The 13,801-nt window shown below is 42.9% G+C and overlaps 1 protein-coding gene across 3 annotated transcripts in view; it reads left to right on the top strand.

Moving 5' to 3' along the window:
• The window catches only part of CCDC122 (coiled-coil domain containing 122), a 45,139-nt gene that overhangs the window by 29,101 nt on the left and 2,237 nt on the right, over nt 1–13,801 (top strand). For all 3 annotated transcript variants that reach the window (XM_075199750.1, XM_075199749.1, XM_075199751.1), the window contains one exon: nt 12,891–13,007. In XM_075199750.1, coding sequence (XP_075055851.1) covers nt 12,891–13,007 — 117 coding nt within the window. The remainder of the gene's footprint in view (nt 1–12,890; nt 13,008–13,801) is intronic.

The following is a 13,801-nucleotide window of genomic DNA, read 5'->3' as shown; positions in this document are numbered from 1 at the left end:
AGTAAAATAGAAAAAAAACAGCCAGTATAGACTGTACAATAAAAATAGAAATGGACAAAGGCAGTTTGGTTTCTGTTTGTATCAGACCCCCTCTCCACTAGTGGTAAAAAAGAAAAAATTCAGCCGGTATAGACAGTAGAATAGAAATAGAAATGGACAAGGGCAGTTTGGTGTCTGTCTGTGTATGACACACTACCCTTATCGTGAAATTGACAAAACAGTAGCCTTTCAAGACTGTAAGTGATATAGAAATGCCCCAAGTCCCTTTTCTATTTGGGGGTAGATTGCACCCTACACTTATATAAAAAGTTTTAAAAAGTTGTTATCGTCATCATCTTCAGCTTCATCCTCACCCTCATCAGTGTGTACATCATCATCACAGGCTATCAATTCATCGCCGCTCGCTTGAATCTGCCATTAGAGAACTGTCAGTGCTTGGATGTCTTTGATGGTGTAGGCCTTCCTCGTGGAAGATGTAGTTCATTTTTATGAACATCATTTTCTCCACATTTTTTGGAAGTAACCTCCTACGTCGATCCCTGACTAGGTTCCCGGCTGTGCTGAATACTCGTTCAGAGTACACTCTGGAGGGTGGGCAGCTTAGGTATTGCAAAGCAGGTTTGTACATGGGTTTCCAAATGGCCTGCTTTTCTTCCCAGAAAGGGACTGTCTGATATTTCCATATCAATTACCTCTCGAAAATAATCCTCCACCATCCTTTGCATGTTAATATTTGGATTGGATGGAGTTATGGGTAAGGTCACACATTTTTTTGAAAAATCTTTTAAACCAGCCCAGATGTTAAACTGTTCTGGTCTGCCAAATGCGTCTTCCCTGCTTCGCTTTGGAAAATGTAATTTTTTACGACCAGCAGCTGTTTCAGAAACTGAAGGAGGACACGTCATCAAGCCAAGGCCCAGTTCAGCGGACAATTTGCTGAGCAATAGCTCCTTGCAAAAGTTCCCATCTTGCTAATTTTGAAGCAAAGACTCAATGTAGGTCTTAAACCTTGGATCAAGCACAGTGGTCAAAACATAGTGATCCGAGCTCAAGATTTTAATTACTCGAGGATCATTGTGAAACGAATTAAGTACTTGATCTACAAGGTCAAAATACTTTGCGGAATTGCTCTCTTTCATCTCCTCCTTCAGTTTCTAAAGCTGCTTTTCCAATAGTCTAATTAAGGGAATGACTTGGCTCAAGCTAGCAGAGTCTGCACTCACTTCACACGTCACAACTTCAAATGGTTTCAGCACCTTGCACAGCACAGAAAGGATTCCCCACTGTGCAAGAGTGAAATACATCCCCCCTCCTTTCCCAATGTCATGGCTTGTGCAATACGCTTGGAGGGTTTTGCGCTGTTCCTTCATCCTCTGAAGCATTTACAGGGTGGAATTCCACCTAGTTAACACCTCTTACTTAAGTTGGTGGCAGCAGGGCCGTCTTTCCCATTGGGCACAATGGGCAGGTGCCCGGGGGCCCTGCAGCCCACGGGGGCCCGTCGGAGGCAGCAAAAAAAAAAAAACAACCTGGAAAAAAAAAAAGACAATACTTACCTTGCGGTCAGCTGGCGATCCGGCTCCCTCCATAGTCTCCTCCTCCATACGGCGCTCGCAGTGCATGTCGGGTGTGACGTCATCACGCCCGCCCGACATCCATTGCGGAGCGCGACGGATGAGGAGACCATGGAGGGAGCCGGATCGCCAGCTGACTGCAAGCTAAGTATTGTCTTTTTTTTTTCCAGGTTTTTTTTTTTCTTTTGCTGCCTCCGACGGCCCCCCATATATATATAATATTTTTTATTTTTATATATATATATATATATATATATATATATATATATATATATATATATATAGGGGCCCCGGTGCACTGCTGTGCCCGGGGGCCCAACATGGTGTTAGGAGGGCCCTGGGTGGCAGGGCAAGTTAAACTGTTCTTGGAGCTGCTGCAATCTCCTACATGCTGTGGCAGAATGCTTGAAATGGCCTGAAATTTTACGGGTCACCGAAAGCATCTCCTGCACCTCACGGTTATTTCTTAGGAAGCTCTGCACCACCAAGTTGATGGTGTGAGCAAAACAGGGAATGTGATGGAATTCAACCAGCTGTAATGTTCACACTATTTTGTTGGCATTATCAGAAATTACATATCCTGGGGAGAGTCTAAGTGGTATAAGCCATGTATCAATCACATCTCTTAGTTTTCGTAACAAATTGTCAGCTGTATGCCTGTTAGTGAAGCCGGTGATACAAAAAGTGGCCTGCCTGTGACAAATGTTACGTAGTCGTGTACATGCTGCTGCTGTTCCTGCTGGTGAAGGCGAATGACCAACCCAGTGGCCTGTCACAGTCATATAGTCTTTGGTTTGCCCACTTCCACTTGTCCACATATCTGTGGTTAAGTGGACAGTGGGCAGAATGGCATTTTTCAGCAGAATCTACATTTTTACACACTTTTTCGTATAGTTGTGGAATAGCTTTACGGGAAAAATGGTGTCGTGATGGAGTTCTGTAACTCGGACACAAAACCTCAATTAACTGTAAAAAACCAGCTGCGTTTATTGTGGATATTGGATGCAGATCTAACACTAACATAGTAGCCATGGCGTATGTGATTCGCTTGGCGACTGGGTGACTGCTGTCATATTTGCTTCCCCTAGCAAATGATTGTTTCACAGTTAATTGTTGTAATGTAGGACTCCTCTTTTTCTTGCCATTATTCTGGGATGGCGATTCACCCCCAGCAGCAGCAACAGCAGCAGCAGTGGGAGTAACGCTTTCTTCAGACGAATCAATTATAGTGCAGGAGTCATCCAGCTTTACTAAGTGGGATGCAGGGCTAACTCTGAGCACTACTGAGGATATTGATGAGGATGGTGTTGTGGGTGTATTTTGTAGCCGTCGGGATGTCGGTGACCGAAGGGTCCTAGCTGATGATGGAGTGCTTGTAATTTTTTTGGAAGAACTTTCAGTTTTTCCCAACACTTTGCCATGAACTCTGGTCAAATGGCGTAACATGGATGAGGTTCCAAGATGGTTAAGGTCCCTCCCTCGACTGACTGTGGCTTAACATACACTACAAATGGCTAGTGTATGTTGTCTGGATTTGGGTAGAAATAATTCCACATTAGAAGTGGATTTTTTTATTTTATGCCCAGGCATGACAATGACCTTGTCACGTGCCAGAACTGCTGCCACTGGTGCAGGACTTACACAAACAACTTCATCAACATCCTCATTAGCGCCCTCGTCGCCTACACAAATTTCCCCCTTATCCTCTTCTAATTCCAAAGTGGCATCCTCAATTGGTGTATCACTGGCTACACTCGGGCTGCTCAGGCACACATCAGCAGAAATGCTGAAAGGGCCCTTCTTTATGGGTACACTATCAGAATGGTCACGGTTACACATACCACTGTTGGATGGACTCTCCTCAGGGATTGGTGTCATTTCTGATTCTGAGCATATATTTTCCTCTACTGCCTTACTGTTTTCTTGCAGCTCGGCTTTCACACATAACAGTAGTTGTGCACCACTTTTGGACTGCAAATTACTTGGTCTTGCTTGGTCACGAGTGACCGTACACGAAGAAGGCTCAGTAACATTTTTTGATCTGGCACTAGAGAAAGGTGAAGGCCTCATTCTTTCTTTGCCACTGCGTGTGTAGAATGGCATGTTGGCAATTTTTTTTATCGGCAGTTAACTTTTCCTCAGTTACAGTTCTTTTTCGCTTCAACACGATAAAAAAAAAATTTGGGTGTGTTTTTTCCCTGATTTAAAAAGACTATGTACTTTTACAAAGGCTTTACCACATGACATACTGGGAACACTACCATCAGGTCTGGTGCCAGCACCTGCTTGCTGATCCTGCTTATATGTGGACTGCTTTGAATCCATTTTAATGAGCCCAAAGCACTTGTAGTGCAAAATATTCAATAGATAGTGCTGCTAGATAAGACTTTTTGCAGCCAGAAAAATTATTGTTTCACACTGGGGAATATGGGACACCCCAAAGCACTTGTAGTGCAAAATATTAAATATATAGTGCTGCTAGATAAGACTTTTTGCAGCCAGAAAAATTATTGTTTCACACTGGGGAATATGGCACACCCCAAAGCACTTGTAGTGCAAAATATTCAATAGATAGTGCTGCTAGATAAGACTTTCTGCAGCCAGAAAAATTGTGGTTTCACACTGGGGAATATGGGACACCCCAAAGCACATGTAATGCAAAATATTAAAAAAAATGCCTCCTCTATCCTCGTCTCTTCCTGCTCTAACAATTGCTAGAAGAATTGCTAGCAGAATTTCAATAATAATTGAAAGAATAAGGTATACAATAATTGCTCTGTCCCTGCTCTATACAGCCTGTGACCTAACCCTGTTCTCTCCCTCTGTCAAATGGCGATGAATTGCTGTGGAGGTGGGTAATTATGCATTTCAAATATCAAATATCGCGAGAACCGAGCTCTGAGATCCGACGACATCACAATGACGTTTTGCCTCGATTTCGAATCCGAATGGGCAGGAGACCACCGAGCCTGCTCGGCTCAGTACTCAGCTAGGTGAAGTTCGGGCGGGTTCGGATCTCGGGGAACCGAGCCCACCCATCTCTACTTTTAATTATGACTTTCTACAGTCAGTACTTCAGATTGCGCTAATGTCTTAGTTTACTGAATGATTTTATGTTATGACAACATCACTCATTGTGTAGTGTCAGTCCACTGTCTGTGATGGAATCTCCATACAGCAGATGCTTCCTGTTTCTTACCTCTATGTTTGCTTTCTGAGCAAATCTGTGGTTGCACTAAGGAAACGTGGTCAGCAAGATCCTAAACTGTCCATGTGAATTGTGTGTAAACCTAGTATATTGTAACCCAATACACTCACGCTATGTTGCTTAAGCAGCATAGAAAGGACACTTGTCTAGGTTCATAGCATGCTACAGTTATTTCCATAAATATATCCCAGCAGTGACAGATAAGTTTAATTAAAGCTGTATATGCCTATCGTACTCTGCAAAATTACATGCTGAAGCAGATCATTTTCTTATACATAATTTCAGCAGATTCTATAACCATTATAATATAGCGCATTTTCTTGCAGACAATTTAGCTACACTGCACTCTCTTTTTGGATCCTATCAGGTCCATTTATTATAGAGCAAAAAAACGTAACTCCAGTGTGTGTCCAGGGCTTTATCCTATGTAAGATGGAGTCACCTCTGGCGACAGCTTACTATTGCCGGTAAAAAGATTAGATCTTGCCGTCGAAAGCTTCCTCATGCAAAGCATGGGTTAACCTATTTTACAAGGATCCAGGCCCTAATCCTTCTTCTTTTATTATAATCTCAGGATGATGATAGCAGAAGAAAATCAATTTAAAAAATGCTTTATTCTTTCGTGGGTCAGGTATGTGCATATTCCTTCTGACAGCAAAGTGGTAAATTAACTCTCCAGCATATAGTAAAATACTGCATCTATAGCCTAAAATTAGCTTGATCGTTGTAGAACAGCATAAAGCCAGAATTTGCCTGTCAGACTTCCATAATGCAGCAACTACTGGCAAAAATGATGGCTTCATATATGTACTACATCAGACTAAGGCAGCACTAAATGTACAAATACCAAATGAGCGTTTACAGGCGGCAAAGGCTGTGGAGAGACATCATTACCAAAAATACTGAATGATAGTGAGCTACATTCAAATATATTACAGATTTTACTGAGTAAAACTTAATAGCTCTAAGCTGCAGAGATTCACAATGAATAACTAGGCTAATTTTGTTCATCTGGTGCAAAGTAATGGTTAGAGACCATTAAATAAAAAATATACAGTATATATATTTTTACCTAAGCCCCTTGTACTAAGCAACATACTCCTGTATCTGCTTTTTCCAATATGCACAGCTTCACTGCGAAGGTTTGCAGTGGCAACACAGTTTTCCATACTATCTCTTAAGTCCCTTGTTGTGCAACTGAAATTTGTAACAATAATGCCGTGATGTGGTGCAGAATCACAGTGTTGCATGGCCTTGTGGGACCTTGTCTCTTAACTGTGTTCTTCTGCAGGACTCCACAAGAAGAGTCTTGCAGCACTGTGCTCCCACTTCCTGTTCTCTTCCAGTATGGAAACCGGAATGGGGTTAGTCATCTCAAATGCTCTATTTCTAGATATGAATTGATGCCCATAATATGAAGGTTGAAATACACATTGCCTGCTTTCAGCTTTTTGGGAAATTCTGTGAGAAACAGAAGTATCGAGTCTATATATTGTGTGATAATATGTTTTTGGAAGAAAAGTGGAGGGCACCAATATATATATATTTATATATATATATATATATATATATATATATATATATATATGTTGTAACAAAAGGAGGCATTTAGCTGGCAATATGCAGAGAAAGCAGAGAGTTCACCTTAATAACAGACCATGCACCATTGAGATGGATGCAGAACAACCGGGAGGTAAATGGCAAGGTAACCCGCTGGTTCTTGGCACTGCAACCTTTCAAGTTCTCAGTAGAACATAGACCCGGGATTCTACACAAAAATGCAGATGCGTTGTCACGAAAATATGCTCTCCTCGCGAAGTCCGCGTCCCCCTACTTGGAGACGCTAGGGGGAGGGATATGTAACAAAAGGAGGCATTTAGCTGGCAATATGCAGAGAAAGCAGGGAAGAAGAGTAAAACATTGGCACAGTTATGTACCTAGGTGGAGATTAAACCAGGTAAAAACATATGTGTAGTTTAAAATTGGTTTACTTACATGATTTAAAAGCTGCTTCCTCTCTGCAAACAGACAGGGTGGGTCTGATAGTCTAAACAGAGCCAGTGATGGGCGTTTCCTTTTAAAGAGAAGGTGGGTGTGTCGCCTGTCCATCAAGCTAGGCCTGTGGGAGGAGTGTCAGGTATAAAACCCTGCTTGTTTCATTGTTCAGGGAGATCAACGCTGGGCTAGCTGGCTGATCTGGACAGAGAGCTGGACTATGTATAGTAAGCATTGAGGGTCTCCATAATTGCTGTGCAAGTATACGGTGTCAAAACATTATTACCATCCTGACAATAAAAAACCATAAAAAGAAAGAAGTTGTACGCGTGTGCTTCTGCAGTAGCGGGCTCTTGCCACAAGTGGTATCAGGAGTGGGATGCTCCGGGAAGCAAGTTTCCGCTACCCAACCCGCGCAGACGTCAACATGGAAGAATTACTGAGAACCCTCGAGAATGTGGCCGCTGCGCAGCAACAGCAGCGAGCTCAGATGCTACAAGTCGCCGAGGCACAGGTGGAAAACACAAGGCTCTTAAGAGAAGAGTTAAGCCAGGTGAGGCATGACAGAAATGAACCACCTGGTCCTGTTCTCCAGAAAATGTCACCAGCTGATGACGTAGAAGCATATCGGGTGTCTTTCGAGAGACTTGCAAAAAGTGCAAAATGGCCTACTAAAGATTGGGCTGAGAGACTGGCGCCATATCTGACTGGTGAAGCTCAGCGAGCTTATATGGATCTAGATGAAGAACGGGCCTCTGATTATCTGTGTCTAAAGTCTGAGATATTGGCTCGCATTGGAGTTTCCGGGCCAGGCAGAGCCCAGCGCTATCACCAATGGCACTATGATAAAGAAAAACCGGTCAGAGAGCAAGTGGCTGAGCTTTCTAAAATTTTAAAGAAGTGGCTGCAGCCTGAGGAGAATTCGCCTTCTCGGATTATTAAAGTTCTGGCTATAGATCACTGCATTCGGGGGCTGAACCGCGATTTGCAAAGGTGGGTTCTGCAATCAGACCCACAAACTTATGAAGAGCTTGCCACAGTGGTAGAAAGGTTTTGTGCGCTACAGCAAATGACTAAAGAATCTGCATTTGTGCCAAAGCCGATGCCACGCCAAAAGCCAGGTTTTAACAATCCTTGCCACAGGGCCCAATGGCAAAACTGCTACGGACAGAGGGCCAGGTGCAAAGCTGTCTAATCTGAAGTGTTTTGAATGTGGTGAGCCAGGCCACTTTAAGGCAGAGTGTCCTAAACTACAGGAACCCATGGACTGTTCTGTAGCACATATTGGACCTGCATTTCCAAGCTGTTTTACCATGAGTCCCACATCATGAAGTCCTTGTTTGTTCCGGGTGACTGTGCTAATCAACCAAAACCTTGTTCTGGCCTTGGTTGACTCGGGGAGTGAACTCTCATTGGTTTCCAGCTCTGCTTTACCCGAAACCATAACTACTCGGTTGCCCAAAGTGAAAGTTCTTTGCATACATGGCACAACAGAGGAGTATGAGAGAACAATACTACCAGTCACATTCAAAGACAAAACTGTTATGGTGGTAGCTGCCATAGCACCTAAACTCCCATATCCACTCATTTTGGGGCGAGACTTCCCACTGTTTAATTATGTCCTCGGTGAGCGGATTCGGCCGGACATGCCGGCAACTGATGCAACGGTCGGAAGCCCGATCTTAAAGGAACCGCCTAAGAATCCACAACATCTGGACATCGATCTTTGGGAACCGCCAAACCGGAATGCCATCCTGGGAGTCACAGCAGGAGTTCCACAAAAGCATCCAACTGTGGGGAAACATGGACAGTCCAAACTAGCATTGGTCGGTGATGTCGCAGATGAGCCCACCCCGCCTGTCAGTGAGGATACAGACTGGTCCGCAATACCAATTTTGTTTCCTTTGCAGGACCAACTTAATGATGCCACTTTGGAACATGCCTTTAAAAGTGTGACTGAGGTAAATGGGGTAGCGAAAGCCGCCCAGCCTGCAGAAGGTATACCATATTTTATTGTTAAAAATAATTTCCTGTATAGAGTTGCTAATGTACAGGGGGAAAAAGTAGAACAATTATTGGTTCCTCAGGTCCATGTAACCCTAGTGTTAAAAGCAGCACATACACATGTCTGTGGGGGACACCTAGGGGAGGATAAAACACGGGAACGAGTTCTGCTTAGGTTTTACTGGCCCAGTGTACACATGGCAGTGAAAAAGTATTGCCGGTCCTGTCCCATTTGTCAGAGAACCTGTCCCAAACCCATGTACAGGGCACCTCTCATTCCAATACCAATAGTACCAGTTCCCTTTGAACGGATAGCTATGGACCTTGTGGGGCCCCTGGAAAAATCCGCACGTGGGCACCAATATATACTAGTGGTGCTTGACTATGCAACCAGGTATCCAGAGGCAATTCCCCTACAAAACATAAAGTCCAGCACTTGTATTGATGTTTACACGCTTGGGAATACCCAAAGAAATTCTCACAGATCAGGGTACTCCATTCATGTCTAAACTGATGAAGGACATGTGCCAGTTGCTAGGGGTTACGGCGCTTCACACCTCTGTATACCATCCACAAACAGATGGCTTGGTGGAACGCTTTAACCGCACATAAAAGCACATGCTCAGGAAAGCAGTGGCTCAAGAGAAAAAAGATTGGGACACTCTTATTCCCTATTTGATGTTTGCCATCCGTGAGGTACCTCAAGCTTTAACAGGGTTTAGTCCCTTTGAGTTATTGTTTGGGAGACAGCCCAGGGGTATCTTGGATATGTTAAAAGAAGGGTGGGAGCAAATCTGGTACAATTTGTGTCCCAAATGTATGAGAGGCTAGGAAAGATAGGGCCCATTGTGCAGCAACATGTAAAAGAGGCTCAGGAACGACAGAAGAAAAGTTATGACAAAAGTGCTGTTGTTCGATCTTTCAAGCCTAGGGACAAGGTCCTAGTCCTGGTTCCTACCCAGGAAAGCAAACTTTTCACCCATTGGCAGGGTCCATATGAAGTTCCAGAGGCTGTCGGTCCTGTCAATTACAGAATCCACCAGTTAGGTAGGAGAAGGGAGGAGCAAATATATCATGTGAACCTCCTTAAACCCTGGCATGATGAGGAAACCTCTCCTCAGGTAGTGAGTACTGCCATTGAAAAGTCTGAAGTGCCCATAGAGCCAGCCTTGTCCATTCAGCAGAGACAACAGACTGAAGAAATGATTCGCCGAAACAGGGATGTCTTCTCTTCCATTCCTGGGCGCACTACCTTAATCGAACACGACATTGTCACTGCGCCAGGAGTCATTGTCAAGCAGAAGCCATATCGTATTCCAGAAGCCAGACGGGTGGACGTGAGAAAGGAGGTCGAGAAGAGGCTCCAGTTAGATGTAATTGAAGAGTCCACTAGTGAATGGAGTAGTCCCATTGTGCTTGTCCCGAAACCCAATGGGACAATTAGGTTCTGCAATGACTTTAGGTGCCTAAACAGTATGTCGCAGTTTGATGCCTATCCGATGCCACGTGTGGATGAACTAGTGGAAAATCTTGCTGGTAGCAATTATTTAACAACCCTTGATCTAACAAAGGGTTATTGGCAAGTTCCCCTGACTTCCACGGCCAAGCCAAAGACTGCATTTTCCACCCCTGATGGTCTTTATCAATATAAAGTCCTACCCTTTGGGTTGCATGGGGCACCTGCCACCTTCCAAAGGGCTATGAATAAATTGCTACGACCTCACACAGCTTATGCAGCTGCTTACTTGGACGATATAGTGATTTATACCCCAGACTGGGGATCACATTTAGCCAAAGTTGAGGCGGTCTTAGCTTCATTACGGTCCGCAGGGTTAACAGATAACCCTGAGAAATGTGCCATAGCCATGAGAGAAGCCAAATATTTGGGGTACATTGTTGGTCGTGGGCATGTAAAACCCCAGCTAGACAAAGTGGAGGCAGTCAAAAATTGGACAAGACCAGAGAAAAAGTCACAGTTAAGAACCTTTTTAGGCTTAGTAGGTTACTGCAGGCGGTTTGTAAGCCACTTCGCCACTAGAGCTGCTCCACTTACGGACATGTTAAAAAAAAGTTGTCCAGATAGATTAACCTGGTCTGACTCTGCAGAAACCGCCTGGTCTGATCTTCGGTTAGCTCTTTGTTCCTCCCCAGTTCTACAAGCACCGGATTTTACCCGGAGGTTCTTCCTCCAAACTGATGCTTCTGGTGTTGGCTTAGGTGCAGTCCTGTCACAGGAGAAGAATGGAGTAGAAAATCCTGTCCTGTACCTAAGTCGTAAGTTGCTTCCAAGGGAACAAAAATATGCCACTGTGGAGAAAGAACGTCTCGCCATAAAATGGGCTACAGAAGCTCTGCGCTATTATCTCCTAGGCAGAGAGTTCACCTTAATAACAGACCATGCACCATTGAGATGGATGCAGAACAACCGGGAGGTAAATGGCAAGGTAACCCGCTGGTTCTTGGCACTGCAACCTTTCAAGTTCTCAGTAGAACATAGACCCGGGATTCTACACAAAAATGCAGATGCGTTGTCACGAAAATATGCGCTCCTCGCGAAGTCCGCGTCCCCCTACTTGGAGACACTAGGGGGAGGGATATGTAACAAAAGGAGGCATTTAGCTGGCAATATGCAGAGAAAGCAGGGAAGTAGAGTAAAACATTGGCACAGTTATGTACCTAGGTGGAGATTAAAGCAGGTAAAAACATATGTGTAGTTTAAAATTGGTTTACTTACATGATTTAAAAGCTGCTTCCTCTCAGCAAACAGACAGGGTGGGTCTGATAGTCTAAACAGAGCCAGGGATGGGCGTTTCCTTTTAAAGAGAAGGTGGGTGTGTCACCTGTCCATCAAGCTAGGCCTGTGGGAGGAGTGTCAGGTATAAAACCCTGCTTGTTTCATTGTTCAGGGAGATCAACGCTGGGCTAGCTGGCTGATCTGGACAGAGAGCTGGACTATGTATAGTAAGCGTTGAGGGTCTCCATAATTGCTGTGCAAGTATACGGTGTCAAAACATTATTACCATCCTGACAATAAAGAACCATAAAAGGGAAGAAGTTGTACGCGTGTGCTTCTGCAGTAGCGAGCTCTTGCCACAATATATATATATATATATATATATATGTGTGTGTATCTCCCTCTCTCTCTCTCTCTTTCAGTACATTAGCTCACTTTTATCTGTTGATTAAGTATATATTTTTTCAAGGACCTATACTTCCCCATGGCTCCTGTCAACATTGATGTATTGTATAGAATCTTTCAGATTATTTGTAATTTGATATTGTTTATTAGTTCCTCAACTGAAACATTAAAATTCCCATGTTTATGCAACGTGCATTCTCGTGCTTAAAGAAATATATTTTAGTACAATGTGGTTTTTCTTGTCAGTACTTTTATTGTCAAATAGAGTTATAATCTGCATAGTGTTATTGTAATGTTTTCTGTCAACTTTTTTCTTTTTTCAATTATTTTATTAATTTATGTTTCACACTTCGAATTTCATCATATAATACTGAAATAAAATGTTTATTAAACCCCAGTTAGCCAGTGTTTCAGTTTTAGCTGGCAGGGTTTTTATTGCGCTTTCAGAATTCTTTTATTTGCAATTAATTTTATTAAGTTTTAATTTATGATTTTAATGTATATCAATATCATCTAGTGACTGACAAACATTGTACTTGCTTACTTCATTGTAATATGTGCTTTCTGGAATTCTGATGTCGACAGAGGACATGAGGAAAGGGATAGTGAGATTAGGTAATGGTTAACAAAATGTAAAAGGCATATGGAGAAATCTATTAATATGCAATTATTGTTATAGAGTACCTCACTCATTGTGAACAAACAAGGCAACAACACATAATATCAGCAGCAAACTGAACAAAAAGGCATTTGCAAATTCAGCACTAATTTATGTGGTTAATATGTTATTTTTGGACTAAGCATTTATACCGCTACTTTTCTGCAGCACAAAATAGCTTTTTGCAGAATATTTGTATAATGCTTGCAATAAAATAAGTATGCAGTAGTGTATTTCACTATCTATAGCGTTTAGATACTTTACTTTTTCAAAATGTAATTCAAACAATCAAATTAATTTCTCTATTACTAGGAGGAAATCCTAAGTGTAAGTCAGGAAATCAAAGCAATTGGACAATCTATAAGTGCAAAAAAGAAGTTTTGCGAAGAGGAGAAAGAAACACATGCTGTGCTCAGAAAAGAAATTGAGGCAAGTATAAAAAAGTCATAAATAAGGTTATGGATAGTTACTCACAGTATGGGCCTCATTTAAAGTCGGATGCAAAGTTCATTTCAGGTGCATCCTGCACATTTCCACTGATGGGGCATGCGCAGTAAGCAACAGTTCCCTGCAGTTCCGTCTGCTTTTCAGACGCAAGTGTACACTGTGACAGCTTGTGTCTCAGTATGAGGGAAAGGGTGGAACACGGAGTTATGTAGGCGTGACCGTGGATAATTCAGATACTATGGGTGTCTAACTGCAGAAACTACTCTAGTCGGATCAAGACGGAGACGGAACACACGTCAAACAGAACTGAAAAAGTGCGGCAGGAATTAGGTGGCGCAAATAGTTTGCTAGCTGCAGGAACTGGTCGCAGCTTGGTAGGGTATTTCGAGCGGGACGCAACTTGGGTTGCATGCCACTCATAATACCCTAATAAGCTGCGGCACACTCACACTCCTACTCTTTCATGTGAGTCTTAGATGCACACTGCGTCCGACTCTAAATGAAGCCCTATGTGTTTATAATTTCACATGGGAATGATTTGGGAGAGTAACAAATATGGGAGTATTTAGTTATCAGTGATCTTATAAGTAGTTTTTCCACCTTTGGAAAACTTCTTTAACGTCTCTCCTGTTGTGTCATATATCTAATTATGTCTTTTGGGGGGAGAGATGCACCCACACATTTGTATTGAAACAATCTTGGGGGAAAAAGAGGAGAAAAGGTAAAAACAAACAAACAAAAAAAGCTATGTGTGCCTTGAAAAAGTGTTTGTCTTG

This window comes from Mixophyes fleayi, chromosome 2 (genome assembly GCF_038048845.1).
Source record: "Mixophyes fleayi isolate aMixFle1 chromosome 2, aMixFle1.hap1, whole genome shotgun sequence".
NCBI lineage: Eukaryota > Metazoa > Chordata > Amphibia > Anura > Limnodynastidae > Mixophyes > Mixophyes fleayi.
The sequence above is the reverse complement of the archived record's forward strand: the minus strand, read 5'-3'. Positions and strand labels throughout refer to the sequence as shown.